A 21143-nucleotide genomic window follows, 5' to 3' on the forward strand; every position below is an offset into this window, starting at 1 on the left:
TATAATCAGATTATTAAAACTTAAAATCAATACATATTATATTAATCATTATAATAATAAATCCTAATTAAAAAAAATTTAAAAAAATTACGCTATTACTACCGTCATTGCATCAATCTAACACCGAAAATAGCTGTGGATGGAGCAAAGAGATGGCTTAAGTAGAGAAGATCGCATGTAGTGGGCTGCACAGTTTAATTTGAAAAAAAGAAAAAAAATTTAAAATAAAAATAAAAGACACTGGAGCCGAAGCCCAAGTTTACCCTGCACACAACCGTATCTCTGTGTGTGTGTGTCTATAATATATATATATAAAAGAGGTAAACATCACTGTTTTAGTAATGTTTATGTAGAGGATGAAAGGACAAATACACCCTATTCACGATGAACTGAGACTGAGACAAGTGACAACAATGCTAGCTGCTACAATTTTATTTCATAAAGAAAGGTTCAAGTTATATATTTAACTACTTATGCCTTTTTTAAATAAAATACGATAAAAATTTATCTTCTAAAACACAAATCCTCGTCGATCTCGAGTTGCATGTCGCATTTTACGCCGCTGTTTCAAAGATTGAAAGCTGTAATTTGTGGATGGTCCATTTGGCCTGGAGATGTGACGGGGAAGAGTTGTAGGGTTTTCAGGGGCCTATTCCCACAGCAGGGGACGGTCGGGATCATCGTCAAATCCCATCCACACGTTCTGATCAAGGAATCTCTCCGGAGATCTTCAGCCGTCGTCGTGGACCATGCATGCTTCATCATTCCTTCCAGGACCGCTCCATTGTTACACTACATTAATAATCAATTTACACTACGCTCAGGATCGATTGTATATATAGAGCCCATGCATGCAATGAATTAGTTTCGAAAGTCAGCTACCTGTGGATGAAAATTTTCTGCGAAGCAGTAACAATGGTGGTGCGGCTGCTTGGCGATGGCGAGCTTCTTCCTGAGTTTCTGGCGGTCCCTGGCTTTATGGTTCTGAAACCAGTAAAAGACGTTCTTGCCATGAATCTTGCCGTAGAAGGAGAGGTGGGCGGTGATCTTTTGTATCTGGGAAGAATTTGGATTTGTGACTCCTCTGCTGTACAGTTCCTTCAGTATCATGCGCTGCTATGGGGTTGGAAACCACCGAGTGGATGAAAACGGAGCCATTAATTTTTATGTGATTTGCATAAAAATTGTGGTCGATTTTCGTTCAAAATCAAGTATATATTAACTTGTTCTTTAATCTGTTCTGAGGAAGCAAAGAGGAGATATACAAATATATATAGGAGGAGATCATTCACCACAAGAATCCATTGAAGGCGATAGTTTGAGGTCCCACGTGTCTCTCGCATGCACATTGTACATCGTCATCGTTTAATTTACATTTTTGTAAGATTTTATTTATAATTTCATCCTCCAAACGATCATTATAGGACAGTTGACGTTGTTTGTTTGACTGAGGATGTGCTTTTCTAAGAATTCCTATGTTATTTGCATTTGTTCGATTTAGTAATAAATTTTGTTCACTGATAATTTTTTTTTTCTTTTTGTTTCAATGATTTATTCGTTCTCGAACAAACACATTATCCTGTAAATCGAACATTTCTTAATCAAAGAAGAAAATATTTCAAAACGTATGATCAGTCAGAAAAGAATAAATAATTTTATAAAATAGAAAGGGGAAAAAATTAAATACTGACCGAGTTAGAGAGGGATAAATTAAATCAGTACGTACCGAGGGTGTCATGCTGATGTATAGCTAGCAATTAATCGAATGCAGGCTCTGTTGCAAGGCAGCGTAACGCAAGGCTGATCAAAGGCTGAGTAGCTAGCTACACATTTATTTTTAATATTTTAAGGACCAATTTGCAACCAACTTTTAGACCATCGTCCTTTTTTCTTTTCTTTTTTTAAATTTCTAGGCATTGATCACATGGTAGATACATTATATCACAGAAAGATCACTCTATATATAATATTTAATACTATATATATATAGAGTGGTTTTTCTATATATATATTATATATATATATATATATATGTATGTATGTAGAGAACCATTTTTAGGTTGTTTTTGCACGATCTTCAATCAGCTCGTCGTCTTGCTCTATGTTAACACTTGGAATCCATCGCTATGCTGCACTAATTGACCAACTTTCTTGGCAGGAGCCAAGGTAAAGCATATACGTTAATGAGATGTTACGGTGGTGGACGTATTACCTTCACTGCATATAATTAAGGATGCAAATGAACCAAACCGTTTGTGAGTTATTCGAAACTCGATTCGATAAAAGCTCGTTTGAGCTCGTTTAATGAGCTCGTTAAGATAAACGAACAAAGTTCAAACTCTACAATATTCGGCTCGTTAGCTCGTGAACATGTTCGTTAGTAAATTTATAAGTAATATCTTAGATGAAAAAGAATAATTTTGATATTTAATTTATTGATTTAACACATTAATTATGAAGTATATAGAAAAATCTATTAAATTTATTTATTATAATAAATTAACAAATTTTAATAAGAATATTATTTTTTTTCCTAAATGTATAATTTATGGTTTAATGAATTTAATGAATATTTAAATGTACAATTCATATTTATTGAGCTCGTTTAGGTTCGATAAAAGCTTGAATAAGCTCGTGAGCCATGAATATATTTGTTAAATAAAGCTCGAACTCGGCTCGATTATAAACAAGCCAAGCTCAAACATTCAAGAGTTCGGCTCGGCTCGACTCGATTACATCCCTACATATAATCTAATATAATGATCAATTTTTTTAATCCAAATAACTTGATCCGATATGAAATTTTTTAAGTCGATAGTGAGTACCACTGATTTTTTTTTTATAAAAAATTTGGCCTTAAAGTAACAAGAATTCGACTGAACATATATGAGCATTGTAACTTTTACCAAATAATTCAGAGATATTATCCATTGGTAAATTAGTCCGGCGGACTGGCTAATTTTTACTATTCTCACCGATTAATTGGCTAATTATCAATTATTGGGGAAAAAGGAGAAAATATAATGAATGATTTAACATTATTTAAAATATGAAAATTTCACTTAAATACGAGGAAAAAATGAAAATTTCCTGTTTAGAATATAAATAATATAATTTAGTGAAACAATTTTCATTACTCACCAATCGAAAAAAGTAATATCTAAAATATGGCAATTTTAGTTGTTAATATCCAAAAATATTGCATTATACTTTTCTGGGCGGATCTGTTAATCGGTGAACTATGAGTGTGTGTTTCACTGTAATACTTTATTTTTGAGTTGAGAATATATATTATTACCATTGAGTTTCGAACTCGAAATTTCGTATAAAATTTGAGATCTTTATATCAAATGATCTACACGTGATACTCACGGGAAATTTAGGGTCCGATCCACGCAAGCGTCACTAATCCAGACACGGGCTCCAAAATTACCCTGGGCCTGAAATCACAAATAAGACCGTTAGGAGGGGGCCAGGAGGGTATCCTGACGTAGCTCCTCCGACGCTCAAGTCAGAGACTGAGGATATATGGGGGGAGCAGCTAAGGGCGCTGCTGAAAATAATATAGTGAATCCAATAACTGAACACTCAAACCTGGTATTTATAGGAGAATACATGGGCCCTTGATGGGCTTGTCTTCCGTTTGGGCTAGGGATGAGCCAAGGGGTAATGGGCCCATCCATAGGGGTATCACCAGTCTCCCCTCCCGAGTCGAACTGAATCGTAGGTTCAAAGTTCGATTAGATGTGCTGTCCTCGGGTCACCGGGTACGAGTTGTGTATTTTCTTCCGGTCGTTTGTCAGTCTCCAAAGATTTGGAAACAAATTAAATCATATCGCAATCTTGTTATAGTTTTCTCTTCAATTCGTTCACCAGCTCTCCCCCCCCACGCCCGAGTCCTCGCCTCGCTACCCTCGCCGAAACCCCATTCAAGCTCGCCCAGCCCCACGCATCCAAGCGCCCAGCCCCGTGCGCCGCGCTTCGCCATCCTCCCGCTCGCCCTGCCGAGCTCGCCCAACCGAGCCCCCTGCCCCTCGTCTCCTGCCGAGCGCCCATCCGAGCCCCTCGCTCGCCCAAGCACCCAGCCCCGCGCGCCGCGCCTCGCCATCCTCCCGCTCGCCCTGCTGGGTGCCCTGCTCACGCTCGCCCAGGCCCACACGCCCGCCTCGCCTGCCTCGCCGTCTCCTTGTCCAGCCGAGCTCGCCCAAGCCCACGCGCCAGCCCCTCGCCACGCTCGCCCCTCGCCTCCTCGCCCCATCGCCTGCCAGCACCTCGCCCAAGCTTCGCCCTTGCCACCTCGCCCCCTCGCCTAAGCTCGCCCAGCCGAGCGCCCACGCTCCCCTAGCCAAGCACTCGCCCTCGCCGAGCGCCACGCTCGCCCAGCCAAGCTCTCCCGGCGCCCCCAGACGCGCCTGCTCACCCAGCCAAGCGCTCGTCCCCCGAGCGCCACGCTCGCCCCCGCAGAGCGCCACGCTCGCCCAGCCAAGCGCTCGCCCGGCGCCCCTAGCACGCCTCACGCCGCTCCACCCTCGCCCAAGTGCGCCTGCTCGTCCAGCGCCCCCCCATCTCGCTCGCACACCCGCTCAGCCCGCAGCCACTCGCTCGCCTCTTCACGCTCGCCCAACGCATCGAGCGCTCGTCCAGTACGTTGAGAAACCAAATAAATTTTTTTTTTCTCCCAAACTCTGCTCCTCTAGTAGGCGATGCCTCAGTAGGAAAAAAAAAATTTAATCTCTCCCAAACTCTGCTCCTCTGCTAGGCGATGCCTTAGCAGGAAAATAAAAATTCACCACCTTCATCCTCTAACTCTTCTGCTAAGCCGGGCCTTAGCAGGAAGATAAAAATTCACCACCTTCATCCTCTAACTCCTCTGCTAAGCCGGGCCTTAGCAGGAAAATAAAAATTCAACACATCCACACTCTAACTTCTCTGCTAAGCCGGGCCATAGCAGGAAAATAAAAATTCACCACCTTCATCCTCTAACTCATCTGCTAAGCCGGGCCTTAGCAGGAAGATAAAAATTCACCACCTTCATCCTCTAACTCCTCTGCTGAGCCGGGCCTTAGCAGGAAAATAAAATTCAACACCTCCACACTCTAACTCCTCTGCTAAGCCGGGCCTTAGCAGGAAAATAAAAATTCACCACCTTCATCCTCTAACTCCTCTGCTAAGCCGGGCCTTAGCAGGAAAATAAAATTCAACACCTCCACACTCTAACTCCTCTGCTAAGCCGGGCCTTAGCAGGAAAAGAAAAATTCAACACCTCCACACTCTAACTCCTCTGCTAAGCTGGGCCTTAGCAGGAAAATAAAAATTCACCACCTTCATCCTCTAACTCCTCTGCTAAGCCGGGCCTTAGCAGGAAAATAAAATTCAACACCTCCACACTCTAACTCCTCTGCTAAGGGGCCTTAGCAGGAAAATAAAAATTCACCACCTTCATCCTCTAACTCCTCTGCTAAGCTGGGCCTTAGCAGGAAAATAAAATTCAACACCTCCACACTCTAACTCCTCTGCTAAGCCGGGCCTTAGCAGGAAAAAAAAAATTCAACACCTCCACACTCTAACTCCTCTGCTAAGCGGGCCTTAGCAGGAAATAAAAATTCACCACATTCATCATCTAACTCCTCTGCTAAGCCGGGCCTTAGCAGGAAAAAAAATTCAACACCTCCACACTCTAACTCTCTGCTAAGCCGTGCCTTAGCAGGAAAATAAAAATTCACACCTCATCCTCTAACTCTGCTAAGCGGGCCTTAGCAGGAAAATAAAATTCACCACCTCACATCTAACTCCTCTGCTAAGCCGGGCCTTAGCAGGAAAAAAAATTCACCACCTTCATCCTCTAACTCCTCTGCTAAGCCGGGCCTTAGCAGGAAAATAAAATTCAACAACTCCACACTCTAACTCCTCTGCTAAGCCGGGCCTTAGCAGGAAAAGAAAAATTCAACACCTCCACACTCTAACTCCTCTGCTAAGCCGGGCCTTAGCAGGAAAATAAAAATTCACCACCTTCATCCTCTAACTCCTCTGCTAAGCCGGGCCTTAGCAGGAAAATAAAATTCAACACCTCCACACTCTAACTCCTCTTCTAAGCCGGGCCTTAGCAGAAAAAGAAAAATTCACCACCTTCATCCTCTAACTCCTCTGCTAAGCCGGGCCTTAGCAGGAAAATAAAATTCAACACCTCCACACTCTAACTCCTCTGCTAAGCCGGGCCTTAGCAGGAAAAGAAAAATTCAACACCTCCACACTCTAACTCCTCTGCTAAGCTGGGCCTTAGCAGGAAAATAAAAATTCACCACCTTCATCATCTAACTCCTCTGCTAAGCCGGACCTTAGCAGGAAAATAAAATTCAACACCTCCACACTCTAACTCCTCTGCTAAGCCGGGCCTTAGCAGGAAAATAAAAATTCACCACCTTCATCCTCTAACTCCTCTGCTAAGCCGGGCCTTAGCAGGAAAATAAAATTCAACACCTCCACACTCTAACTCCTCTTCTAAGCCGGGCCTTAGCAGGAAAAGAAAAATTCACCACCCCCGCCCTCTAACTCCTCTACTAGGCGATGCCCTAGTAGGAGAATAAAAATTCTTTTCTACCCCAACTCTGCTCCTCTGCTAGGCGATGCCTTAGCAGGAAAATAAAATCTTTCTTCCACCCCAACTCTGCTCCTCTGCTAGGCGATGCCTTAACAGGAAAATAAAATTTATTTCATCCTCACAATGCAACAACATCCATGAACTTAATATAAGAACTTGGTTTTATTGAATTCCAACTGATTACATGGGAAAATGCAAAAATGAAATACATCAACAATAAATTCAAGAGTAATATTTTCTGAGGTGGTAAGCACTTCAGGGTCTCTTTGAAGCCTTGCCCTACGCTTTCTCCAACTTTTATGCTCATTTTATACCTCCCTAGGACAAAGTCACTCACTTCCTCCTCTCTTAATCATGTGAACCTCTACACGCGCTATTTTCCCCTCCTCCATCACTACCCCCCTATAACATCGACGCGCGGCCTTTTGGTCCCCGCACAAGACTCCAACTCCTTTTCCCCCAGGAAACTTAAGCTTCTGATGATAAGTGGAAGCTACGGCTCTGAAATCCTTCAGGGATGGTCGCCCTATGATTCCATTATATGCTGACGGGGTATCTACCAGAATGAAGGCTATCATCTTTGTTACTCGCCGAGGATCAGTCCCCAAGGATAGGGGAAGAACAATCTGACCCAAAGGCGGGATGGCCAATCCTGCAAACCCATACAGCGGGGTGGATACCGGCTCAAACTCAAATTCTCCCATCTTCATTTGATCCAACGTGCTCTTGAACAAGACGTTCACGGAGCTTCCATTATCAATAAATATTCTCGCCACATCATAATTGGCAATGGTGGCCGTCACCACCAAGGCATCGTTATGTGGAGTCACAACGCCTCGGAGGTCTTCCGGCCCAAAGCTGATGACGGGGTCTTGTGGTAAGTCTGCACCCCTAGATATCTCAAAGTTCTTCAACCTTCTCCCATGTGCCTTCCGAGCTCGCCCAGAGTCTCCATCAGTAGCACCCCCCGAGATCATATGAATCATTCCTCTCGTAGGGTGGTTATCCTCATTCATGCCCCTCCTCGGTTCCACGAGCTCCTGAGGGACATCTTGACATCCACCTTCCCCTCTCTGCTCACCCGTCCTCTGATTTATCCATGGAGGGCCTTGACCACGCCTAGGGGGCGAGCGAGACCTTTGTCGACTCCTTAACGAGGATCCTTCTCGTCTATCCCGTGAAGGCAATCTAGCACTGCACCCAACCATTCGCGACTTCTCCCACCTCCCCGCGGGCTCCCTCACCTCCATCACCTCGTCCCGACTCCTATCTAAGGGAACATGGGATGAGAATTGTCTTCTACTACTAGTTCTGTCTTCCTCTCTTTCCCCCGCACCCCTCTTCCTTCCTCCCTTCTCCGCTCCCTCAACTCTACTTCCTCCGGGCCGGCTCTCCATCCTTCTGTACCGTTGGGCATCTTCCAAGTTTACATATTTCTCATCTCGAGCCAACAGATCATCATAGCTCAACGGAGGCTTCTTGACCAGCGACTTGAAAAACTCCCCTCCCCTCAATCCTTGTGTGAAGGCACTTATCATGATGTCAGGGGTAGCCGCTGGTATTTCCAGCGCTGCACTGTTGAAACGCTGTACAAATTCTTGCAAAGTTTCATTCTCTTGCTGTTTCATCACGAACAGGCTCAAATAATTTTTCTGGTGCCTCTTGCTGCTAGCAAATCGGTGCAAGAAGGCAGCTGAGAAGTCCTCAAAAGAACGTATAGAGCTGGGCTGCAAAGTGTTAAACCACTGCTGGGCTGACCTCACCAACGTGCCCAGAAACACCCTGCATCTGACTCCATCCGAATATTGGTGCAACAGAGCCGCATTCTCAAACCTCCCCAAGTGTTCTTCGGGGTCCGTATGTCCATCATATTCTCCAACGTTTGACTGTCGGAAATTTGGAGGAAGCCCCTCTTCAAAAATGGCGAGGGAAAAAGGACTTCCTTTCTTGGGCGCTGCAGCTCTGTTTCCCAACTGCTGCCTCATCATCCGTATCTCCCTCCACATCTCCTCAATCTCCGGATTCTCCTCACTGGGGAGGGGTCGCATCTCCTCTACCCTACTCTGACTACCCTCCACATTCTCCTCTCGCTCCTGGCGAGCGGCCTGCTCTTCTGCAAACCTAGGCTCTTGATTCCTTTTTATGGCCTCATCCACTGTCCGGGTGATAAATTGTCCCAACTGTTCTAGGGTCAAGTTCCCCACATTCTCATTGGGACGGGGTTGCTCGACCTTTGTCTCGTGAAGGGGCTGCTCGGTTCTTGTCTCTTGACGAGGTTGTTCATGTCTCGTCTCAAGATGCGATTGTTCCTGTCTTGTCTCAACATGAGATTGTTCGGGTCCCCTCCGAGGACGCGATGATGCTGAGGTAGCTCTTCTACTTCCTTTCTTGCCTACCATCTCTACGCCTCAACTCAAGTGTTCCCACAGACGGCGCCAAGTGATACTCACGGGAAATTTAGGGTCCGATCCATGCAAGCGTCACTAATCCAGACACGGGCTCCAAAATTACCCTGGGCCTGAAATCACAAATAAGACCGTTAGGAGGGGGCCAGGAGGGTATCCTGGCGTAGCCCCTCCGACGCTCAAGTCAGAGACTGAGGATATATGGGGGGAGCAGCTAAGGGCGCTGCTGAAAATAATATAGTGAATCCAATAACTGAACACTCAAACCTGGTATTTATAGGAGAATACATGGGCCCTTGATGGTACTTGTCTTCCGTTTGGGCTAGGGATGAGCCAAGGATAATAGGCCCATCCATGGAGTATCACTACACATCATCCACTAAAACTACATATTTTCAGTCGAACACTGAATTCAAAACTCGAGAATAGTAAGAGCATTTATGTTATATATATATATAAAGAAAGTCCAGAAAATATAATTAAGGTCAGATTGAGTATGATGTCATTGGGCTCCAAAAGATCATAATCAATAAATTTACAGAAGGTGGAGCTATGGCTCATGATATTAACTTATAAAGAAATATTAATTGCATGTATGCCTCTGCATTTATGCCTATTTACTAAATTAGTTATCATCGATCATATATATATATATATATATATATATAAACAATATAACATGGTCGGCGGGGACAACACGCTATTTCTTAGTGTGAACCATATTTCAGTGTATAAGATCTTCAATATATAACTGCATAATTTCATTTTTGTTTATTATATGAAAGAGTTATTTGACATATAAAGTAAATACAAATACACACACACAGATACAGATATACATATATATATATATATATTTGACAATATCTCTGATTGTGCTACTGCTGCACCCATAGGTAATCCTCAGAACACTCTATTCTCCATCAATGTATGTGTAGAGACGTCTTTATTTTGATCGAGCTGTCGTTTCAAATATTTTTAAATAATATAGTAATTATTTGTGGAAATTATATATACAATATTAGAGATGCATGAAAATTACTGCAAAGGAATTGCCGTTCTTACACAACTAATTAAAGATTACTGTTCATGCTTATGCACTTAAGTACCGTGTCTACGAAAAATTAACACTTCCTCGTCTTCCTCTCCAGCACGGAAAAAAAATGACCCAAAATTAATAATGTTCAAATTTATCCTTCGAACTAAAATTATGTAATATCTTTTCTTGAAATTTAAAACGTAAATCAATCATTAAATTCTAAGGTTCTGTTTACTTACTATGATAAAGATATGTTTTTTTATCACTCGTACTAACTCATAAATTTATTAAATCTCATCCATATTTATACTTGATGATTTATCACGAATAAAAGATGTGATAAATAATAATTTCCAATTAACACTCTTTTCAAATAAGAAAATTTACATTAATATCCTTTATTTCTCCAAAATAATATATGAAAAACCTATTTAATTTTTTTAATTAAACATGATTAAAAAATCAAATAATTTAAGATATTATATAATAAATGATATTTGGTGAATCATATATATTTTTCCTCGTTCATGGAATTTTTTTTACTCAATTTATTAATTTTTATTTTTAAAAAATAAATAATATTTATACTTAATAATTTTGGTGAATGAAAAGTAGTTACATGTGAATTAATAATAATTTACAGTCTTCAATAAAAATCACAATCTCAATTTTACAATACAAAGATATTTATCATATGAATTTGTAACTTGTCATTAATCACAATTTTAATTACAAAATTGATAAATTAAAATAAAAATAGTATTACTTTTTCACGTTATTTCACATTTTATAAAATTATTTAATGCTTACTACGTCTATCTGTCATTTCGCACGACAGTATCGTACACGCATAGGATGACGTCAAACTATAAATTGCCTTAAATCCAATTACCCCAATTATAGGCGTTCGGTTTTATTGCAAGTTAAATGTTTTATTTTTTTTCTATATATATAAAAAAAAAACCAAACTCGATTTTTAAATTTCATGGCCATGCATGTCTTTGTTATTAATGCCAAAAAAGATAATTTCAAATATTGTGACAGATTTTTATTTTTTCCTTTTCCATTTTTTACGAGTTGAGTATTATTCCATATCAATCGAAAGAAAAAATTTGCTTGTACAAAACATTTAGAGTAGGTCTTTTGTGAGACGATCTCACGAATCTTTATATGTGAGACTTGTCAACCCTACTGATATTCACAATAAAAAATAATACTCTTATCATAAAAAAATAATGTTCTTTCATGGATGACTCATATAAAGATTCGATCCACGAAATTGAGATAGTGTCAAAAGAGTTGTTGTGAAACATTTAATATTTCACGTTTACCCTTTTTTCCCTAAATTTTGACAAATATATATCCCCGACTTCTTCAATTTTCAAGAATGCACCGTCATGATTTAACGAGTATTTTTATGCAACTGTTTTTTTTTTCCAAGATTGTGCGACGTTATTTGTATGTGTATCATAATTTATGATTATAACCAATTATTTTTTTGTGATGAATATGTCATTAGTTTTGTTTTTGTTGAGGAGATGTAATTTAAAATTTTGGCTTTGAAGTTTATACATGAAATTATAATTAATTGCGCTATTATATTTAGTGATGAACTTCTTAAATTAGTTATTATTTTTATAGTTTTCATTTGGTTAATGATAATTAGATTAGGAAATCATTTTATAAAATATAAAATTTTCTTAAAAACTCATGTGAAATGATCTCACAGTTTAATTTTATGAGACATATATTCTATTCTGATTAATCATGAAAAAATATTATTATTTTTTATTTTAAAAATATTATTTTTTATTATAAATATGAGTGGAGATAACTCGTCGTCGAGAAAACTACTTTTTTTTTTCCCAGAAACAAAATACATGTAATTTTCATATATAGGGCAACTCTAAACCATGGGTAAGTGACAACCAAACGCGTACCAGCTGATCCTGTGATTCACCTTTTGGTAGACATGATATTTTGCCTTACTGCCTTACATGCTGAGACGTATTTTTTATTTGAATAATCTATTAAAAAGTATTTTGTGAGACGTATTTTTTATTTGGATAATCTATTAAAAAGTATTACTTTTTATCGTGAATATCGGTAGGATTGACCAATCTCACAATAAAAATTCGTGAGACAGTCTTACAAGAGACATTCTAATTAACAAAACATTCATATGTCCGGTAGAGTTGATGTTTATACTAAATCTAAATGTCTAAAATTGATTTAAAATTGATTTGAATGAGGTCCACAAAAATACATGAACTCCAAGTAGAATTTTTGAGTATATTATCTTTGTGCTAACATCTCATCAACTCATACGTCGACTCCGCAAAACATGAAAATTTTTGAATGCAAAAGACCCCTTCACCATTTCTACATCATAAAACTAAAATCTTGGTCCAATCTCACAACAAAAAGATGTTACAAATTTTAAAAGAACACACGGTATATCACAACAACAAAAGTGAAGATGAACCTTAACACAACCAAAACTATCACGCAGCCTTCCAGAAGTGCAAATATCAGAGAATTGCAAACTACAGAAAACCAATAAGAAGGAGAAAAGGGAATGTGATTAGACCTCAACTTTCTCAAGAACATCACCATGATCAGATTAAAATCCTTTCCCTCTAGCTGTGTTATTTGATCTCTGCACGTGAAATACGCAAATGTTGAGCTCATCGACAAATAATAGAATTGTTGAGTGTTCGGAAAATAATTGTACACTAACCTCCTAGAAATGTTTCTGCAATTCCTCTAGTCCTGGATCGACTTCTTTTTCCTTTTCATCGAAAAGGGGAGTGTCAAGTGTTGGAGGGTCCTGTGAATTCATAGAAATGTTACTGGATTGTCTTATGATGTATCATTCGATGTCAAGAACAGATTCCACACTGAAAATTAAGAGAAGGAGATTGAATAATAGGAGTTTTTCTCGGTTACCATGCAACGAACTAGAGCCCAATTGATGCCCCGAAAGAACGGATGCTGCTTCACTTCATTGGCTCCTTCTCTTGATCCTAATCTGTTCTTTGGATCTCTGGCTAGCAGTCGATACATCAACTGTTTTCCTTGGACACTGACCTATAAGTACGGTTAGAAATTTCAATAAAACTTCTGTTGCAGTTCTATCATATGACTATATGATAGGTTGAAGTACCTCTTTCCTCCTTGGAAACTTTAAATCCTTGTGAAGAATGTTTGCAAAGGTCTTCTGCCTCGTCTTTCCCCTAAACGGCGTGTATCCATATAGCATTTCATACAATAGAATTCCTAACAAATACCCAAGATTTAGTCAGGAGGACAAGCACCAGATTTGATAAGATGAATAGAAAAGTCGGTGAATCATCTGTATGGTAAAGTATATTACCAAGAGCCCACCAGTCAACAGCACTAGTATGACCTTCCCCAGTGATAATTTCCTGATAAATTCAACGCCAAATCAATCAACTTGTGTTAAATTCTACATGTCATAAAGGAAAGAAAACATGATTGTGTTTCAGAAGATGCTAACCGGAGCTATGTATTCTTCGGTACCAACAAATGAATTTGAAGCTCTCATTGGTTCAGCCATAAAGATTGGAGCATCTTGGCTTTTTCTGCGCCTTTTCTTTTCGTCTATCTCAGGAATCAGAATCTGCAAAAGTCGTAACAAGAATCAATATGTATTGTTGAATTATAAATCTGCCTAAAAATAATTTGGGAGATAGATATACACAAACCTGTGGTTTGCAAGATGTCAAACAAGATAGATCAAAGTCTGTCAAAGAGACGTGCCCGTTGTTTTGAAGTAGTATGTTTTCTGGCTTTAAGTCCCTGTAAATTATACCTGCAGGAAGAATAATTTTCTTTTGGATAACAAAAAATCACGCAAGGAGAAGAAATTTAAGCAAAGAAAGTTCATGAATAAACTCCACCTTGAAAATGAAGATATTCGAGTGCCACTACGACTTCTGCAGCGTAAAATCTAACAGGATTTCCGGCCTTGCGTCAATTTCATTGCCAAGTAAAATGGTAGCTCTAACTAAATTTCAAATGATTTTGTACCTTACAGCATCTTCTCTCAAAACTTTCGTGGGCTGTCTGTCGAGAAGAATAAAGAGCTCTCCACCAGGGTAATAATCAGTTATCAAACAGATATGAGTTTTTGTCTGCAGCCCAATAGGGTTCCACTTATGAATCTTATAGATAGATGCAAGTTCAGAGAATTATTTTCTTGTGTTTATAAATAACCTGAAATGATGCGTATAATGCAGGAAGAAAAGGGTGGTCCAACACGTCTAGGATCTCTCTTTCCGCACAAGCTCTATGAACCTACAATCAAGAATTTTAACGACTTTACGACGCATTTCACCTGCAAATCATTCTGGCAGATAAGTTCCTTTTTATATATACCTTGTTTCGATTCAGCATTACATTCTTATCCATTGCTTTCATGGCAAAGTAGTGTCCTGTTTCACAGAGTTCCACGAGATGCACGCTGCAAGAAGCTCAACAAGTTTTATTTCGATCATGCCCGTAGAAACTAGAAGTTCTCCCAGTTACAAAATACAAATGAACAGCACATGACCTTCCAGTATCACCAGAACCTAGTGGTTTTATAGGCTTAAAATGCTTCAATCCTATCTCTTCTCCATTAGCAAGAACCTACAAATATACATAGGTTTTTATTTTATATTTTTAACCATTAACAGGATCAAGAAATCATGTATTTCACATATAAACAAAACACACACCTTTTGAATAGCTTTCCAGGGAGGACTATCCTTCCTGTGTGGCTTCGGATGAACAAACTTTGAATGATTCATCCACAAGTCATCCGGTTTCTGCACGTTGGATTGAAATCACACTTTCATGAACGTCAAATTTCATGATAAAAAGTCCTTTCAATACTTTTGTTGACTATACCGTATTGGCATCAGGAAGCTCTCTCACGGCCTCATCAACATTTTCTGCAGTTTGTTTCACCTGAAAAATGAAACAAAGCCAAGAAAAGTTGTATTCAAAATAAAGGCGGTTTACATAAATGTTACCAATACATAATGGTCAAGTGCCAAAGGTGATTACCAGTTTCGCACTCTCTTTAGCAGTGGCTTCGGGGATACAGTTGTATATCGGCTCTACATGTTCACTTCCATCCAGTTGAACTCCAATAAAGTACTGCACTTCACCCTGTTTCATACTTCCAACTTTAAATCTACGAGCAACATAGTGATAACATGTAAGTAAAATTCAGAAATTTTGTGTATGTCTACCTTTTGGTCACGCATAGGCTGCAAATGGAATAAATTCCAGAATTTTTTGCCTGCATAACAAAACTTAGATTATATATCTTGACCATTATATCCTTTATACAGATTTTTTAGAAAAAAACAAAGAACAGCCCTTGTTGCATATCATGAGAAACATAATGAATCGAAATGACACGACAGTCTTAACATATCCTTCAGAAAAGCTAAGTTACTCTTCAATGAGCATCAAATTCCAACAGACATACCACTTTTTGTGTAGTTAATGAGCTGCACAGTGACATCAGTTTGGTTATCAATGGCTTGTCGAATTTTCTTAACAGTTGAAGGATCGGTTTCAGGACCTTGAAGAAACCTGAAAAATGCATAATATAATAAGTTAAAATTTCGATTCCTTGATCATTAGAACGTCGCATTTTGACCATGTCCCGACCACACCTCTACTGAAAAACCATCATTCTATTTCGAGTCTGAGATATACCTGCAGTTCCTCCCCAAGATTTCTTCCCTAGAGTACTCTGTCAACTCCAAGAAACTATCAGACGCGAAAATCTGACAAAATTCACCATCAAAACAAAAAATATCATCTCCATTTCAGGATAAAATATAATTTCAATCGTTATTAATCAAAAAAATTTCATTTACTTACGATGGGATTGTCGGGTAATCTTGGATCAGTAATCACAAAATTTTTCTCGATACGTTCGAGTGTGGTGGCTAAATCGATACCCTTTCTCATCTCCTTCTTCCTCACTTTGTCATCCACACTCTCTGGCCTTCTATCATCATCATCACTCCCCGAGGAAAACCTATCTTCGTCATCCTCATGATATTCATCATCCAGATTGAAATCCGGCACCGCTTCTTCTGGAACCGAACTAGCACTCTCACGTTTTCCTTTCTTCAAAATCCTACAATCATTGAAATGATAAAAGGTATATAAAAAAAAATTCACCCTTTCATGAGTAATATATAAACTCACAAGCAGGAACAATTAATCCTAAAACTCTATATGTAGAATGGTTTTGGTGCTCACGCAATGAAAGAGCGGCGACTAGCTTTTTTGGGAGTCTTCTCGGGGACCTCGCTAATTTTTTCCATGGAGGTTCTGGCGCTAGTATGCGAATGGCGCCTGGTGGGACCGGAGCCGGGAGTGTCGAATTTATGGTGGCCGACGCCGACGTCTCCTTCGGATTTTCTGGTTAATGGCCGATTGGCTGATTCACTGAGAGCCCTCGCCCGGTGTGGTTTCTTCACCGCATTAACCAGCTCTGTTACCGAACTAGTAGCCATCTCCTTCTGCCGAGCTGCACAAACCAACACATGCATACAATTCAAAGACAGCTGCAAAATAAACTAATTTTTGAGCATATGTGGGGAAGAGCTAGCTCCATGCATGCAACGAACAACATGCAGAGGTACAATCACAAACAGATTTTTCGAAAGAGGAAAATAAATTTTGTACTTTTAAAAAAATCATGCATAAAGTCATATTAAGAAAAATTTAGACGTACGGACACGTACACCACTATCCACTCTCCTTTTCGTAGCAAGACAGTTCAAGAAAAGAGAAATATATATTCTACTCAACAATATACAAATAATATACTAATTCACTGGAATTTTTTTTATTCTATTACATTTGAAATTTTAGCAAGTCTCTTGTGATACGATTTCACTATTTTAATTAATGAGATAGATTGACTAGATCCATAATTATCTTGAAAAATTAATACCTTTGGACGTAAAAACTAATAATTTTCGTGAATTGATCGGGTCGGCGATTATAAATTTACCCATGAAACGATCTCGCAAGAGTTTTTGCGTGAAAATTTATGTACGTGAAAAATTACATTACAAAAATAAAAAATAAATAAATGAACCAGCTACAAATTAATATGCATGAGTCAAGGAGGGTGGCGCCATAAAACTAATGTCGAAAAACTATATATCCACAATATATAAAAAGACCCCTAAAGTCCTTCAGTGGACAGTTTTAGGGGAATCTTCGATTTAATTGGACACTAGAAATATTAAAGCCCAAGCCCAGAGGGTAGGTGTACCATCATAACGGATCAATGATTCTGGAAGCCCATTGGGCCTAGTCATACTCTCCTTAGTCCCTTCTGTATGCTTGCTCACTTCCACTTGCATTCTGCCAAGGCCCCAAATTAAATTCGAAATCATTAAAATATTTAACAAAATAAATAAATAAATAAATATTATCTCTATTGTGGAATAAACGGTATTCCTCATCCATCTGGGTAATAAAAATTCTTTGAGAATAAAGTGATCAATGAAAATGGAACAATTTAAGTCCCACAAGCAACCTAAACTAATTACCTTTAATCTGATCAATTATTGATTCACAAATCAGATTGGGGCTACACGTATGAGACGGTCTCACGGGTCGTATTTTGTGAGACGGATCTCTTATTTGGGTCATCCATGAAAAAAGTATTATTTTTTATGCTAAGAGTGTTAATTTTTATTATAAATATGGGTATGATTGACTCGTCTCACAGATAAAAATTCGTGAGAAGACCTCACTCTATATCAATTCTATAAATACGGGAAAAAAAACATTCATAATCTTTCAAAGAAGTAGAAAAATGGGCCAAAAAAGCAAGAATTATTATCGTAGGGACGCGGGAGAGGGAGAAATGCGAATAAAAAACCCGACAGGTGACCTGACATGCATGTTCTCGATGGGCCGCTTTGTAGTTGGAACGACACACACAAAACTGAAAGATTAGCAGCAATAAATAAGGTTTTTTTAATCATATAATATCCCACTAATTAAAATTTTCATCAAACATTGAACATGCATATTATTAATTCTTTCAAACTCATTATCACATTGAGATTTGAAATGAGAAATTGACAAAATTGAAAATTTTTTTTGATGATGAGTTAAAAAAGTATTTATTACCCGATATATTTGAGGACCTTTCCATTTTCATCCTTGATAGGTGAAATGGTGAGGAGATTCCAAAAAGGGGTGCCATCTTTCTTGTAATTAAGCAATCTCCCACAATAAGGCAAACCCTTCTCAAGAGACTCCCTTATCTTCGACACATCTTCCGGGTTCGTATCCTTCCCCTGCAAGAACCGACTGAACCACCCGCAACGTCAAATATCATAAGCGCCTTCTTCAAATTAATGTTTTTGTTTATATACTAAACTAAATCTAATTTATGTACCCGCACAAGTGTGATTTGAACCCAATGCCGTAAGGTTCTTGGGGTATTACTCTTACCACTAGATCAAGAGATCATTGGCAAATTTACTGTAAATTCTATTTTATCTTCCTATTTTGGAATATGCATATATATATTCCAAAAATAATAATTACGTTGTTCAGTTTTTTGGAAAATACAAAATGGATTTGTTAATATGTGTGTACTGAACAAGTGAAAATTCTTTTTTCTTTTACACTAGCTAGGCCAAGCAATCTGAATTAAATAACCAGAATGTAATTTTTTTACTATTTTCAACAAATGAGAGCCAAATATAGATGAAAATGTAATCTAGTTGCAGAATTGCGAAAATATAAAAGTACAACTTAAAAAAAAAAGGTACCAGTTTCTGCCTATGACCTCCTTTGAAGTGTATCCAGTCATCTTGAAGAATCCAGCACTTGCATACATAATTGGATAATCATTTTTAGTTGCATCTGATACTACAAATGTCTGCTGGAACGTCGATAGTGCATTCTTCAAATCCTCCGATACTCTTGGAAACCCTCTCTCTTTCCCTGTATATATAATATTTTTCGTTTGTTTTTTTAACGATCATCACATATTTAAACAGCTTTATGTAAGATTATCAAATTATATTTGTAACAAGTTAACCTGTTCCATCATCAGATAAATCGCCAGAGCTCCGGACAGAGTTCCCGGAATCCCTTCTTGAATTCCCGACTCTGTTAGTGTTCTCATCTCCCGAAGTTCTCACTTTTACCCCTTGAAGTTTACCGGTTTCTTCATCAGTTTTCAGTACAAGTCCCCACTCCGCAGCTCTTTGAGCAGCAGCACCATTTTCTGCCGTGGCCGGAGATTTCGAGGGGGAAGTCTTGCTGTCATGGTCGTTGAATATCTCCGCTATGGTCTTGGAAGAAACCGGAGGCGACTGGTGATGGGCTGGTTGTGTCGGCGGCGGCGGCGGCGGCGGCGGGGGAGTGATTGCAGGCTCTTTGAGAGCCTTCCATGATGTCATTTCTTCGGCATTCGGTCTCCCGGCTTTGGAGCCAAATGTTTTCGTTTCCGATTCGGGTTCAGGATTCTCGGTCCAACTCTGCCAAGTGGGCTGGGGTCGGTAGACGGGATTCGCTGGCCGAGAAGGTAGAGAAGAATAGTTTGATGGATTGAAGACTTCGAGGGAGCCACGGGAGTCCCTCGGCAGGGTTGGAATGTGAGGCGCCGCAGCCGCCGGCGGTTTGTTGCGCGGGTTTTGCTCAGTGGATTCCATATCTGCAAGATCATACTATCATTAACCCGTTCGAAAGAGTAAATTAGGACATATTGATCGATCAGTGCAGTGAAGATGATCAGACCAGCTTTTTGTATCCAATGTGCTTCAATTTAATGCAAGATATGGACTGTATTGTGTGGGTGTCATTGAATCCTTTATTAGTTGTAGAACGTTGATGTGTCTTAATAATTTTTATACGAGTAATTAAATAGATTTCATATTAAAAATACACACAGAGTTTTGATAGATAGTTTTCAATGGTGGGACAGATGCTTGAGAGGGGCAAGACTTTGGGAGGTGGAAAATGATGTTTTTGTCGTTGTCTTGAAGGTTACAAAGTAATAACATGGAAAAAGTGGGGGGTTTTCACCTGTATCGATAATGTTAGACAAATTTTTGTGTCCATAGGTGGAGTCTTCACTGGACCAGAAGTTTTGAGACCTCACATTTGCAAGGGAAGTTTTTTTGTCAAACAAAATTTGAAGAGACTAGAATCTGGCTATGAACATCAAATTTAATGGAAGCTGGACGATTCAGTTTTGTACGTTATCTAAAGTCCCAACCTCAATCGTGGGTACTTCATTAATTAGCTAGAGCTATCTGTTGCATGGCCAAGATAAAGACATGGTAGCAGATCTTTAGAACAAAGAAATTAATGTTATTTTATATCAAAGAAGTCATGATTCATCAATATTGCTTCAATATATCTATATCTCGTGCAAACTCAAACAAACATTTACCTCAAATTGCGGAACTGTGGTAGCCTGCTGCACTGATTAACTTGAAGGAGGATGGGATCGATATTTGCAAGAGACGAAACACTGAAATATAAGAGACTAGCTTTTGTTTTCGATCGTGTACATGGATGGGGGGTTAGAATATAAAAGGGCGCTACACTTTTATGGCCATCGATGGGAAAAAAAAAAAGAGTGAGAGAATAATTGTCGAAAAGGGTTAGGCATCCCATGCTCCATTTCACGTGCCTTTACACTGATCCCTATACTCTCCGATATAAATACCCCATCATTGAAACTAAATCATCCAATATTTTCATACAATTCAATTCTTGCAAGATGGTAGTTCCCAATTCTAAAAATTATGACAAGAGTAAGCAGTTTAAATTTATAAACTGTATATGTTATAGTGTTATTACAACCTCGTACATAATTTAGCAGCAGTAGGAAGATAGCGGTTAGATCTTATCTTATTATATAAACAAATGTGTTTAAAGAGATTATTAAGTAGCCAGCCAAACAAACAGCCTCCACCATTGCTAGAAGTGCTCTCAAGTCTGTCATCGATTGGTGCGAAACAATTTAACATCCCATCTTACGAGTCAGAGAAATATCTAAATATGCGAAGTATCCCACAAA

The 21143-nt window shown here is 39.0% G+C and overlaps 1 protein-coding gene across 1 annotated transcript; it reads right to left on the reverse strand.

The window, feature by feature from the left end:
• Positions 1 to 12408: 12408 nt before the first annotated feature.
• Positions 12409 to 19870, reverse strand: LOC142553479 (phototropin-1-like). The gene is made up of 25 exons (XM_075663758.1): positions 19853 to 19870; positions 19152 to 19769; positions 18880 to 19054; positions 18230 to 18412; positions 17361 to 17452; positions 16334 to 16604; positions 15947 to 16208; positions 15779 to 15849; positions 15546 to 15652; positions 15304 to 15353; positions 15116 to 15220; positions 14957 to 15016; positions 14785 to 14874; positions 14619 to 14695; positions 14444 to 14528; positions 14282 to 14362; positions 14096 to 14199; positions 13966 to 14015; positions 13771 to 13877; positions 13563 to 13685; positions 13419 to 13470; positions 13209 to 13321; positions 12992 to 13132; positions 12783 to 12872; positions 12409 to 12701 (listed from the first exon to the last, which is right to left on the reverse strand). Exons 2-24 carry the CDS (start codon positions 19765 to 19767, stop codon positions 12786 to 12788), a joined length of 3102 nt encoding a protein of 1033 aa, XP_075519873.1. The 5' UTR covers positions 19768 to 19769; positions 19853 to 19870; the 3' UTR covers positions 12409 to 12701; positions 12783 to 12785.
• Between the last annotated feature and the right edge of the window lie 1273 nt (positions 19871 to 21143).

This window comes from Primulina tabacum, chromosome 8 (genome assembly GCF_025594145.1).
Source record: "Primulina tabacum isolate GXHZ01 chromosome 8, ASM2559414v2, whole genome shotgun sequence".
In the NCBI taxonomy this organism is placed as follows: domain Eukaryota; kingdom Viridiplantae; phylum Streptophyta; class Magnoliopsida; order Lamiales; family Gesneriaceae; genus Primulina; species Primulina tabacum.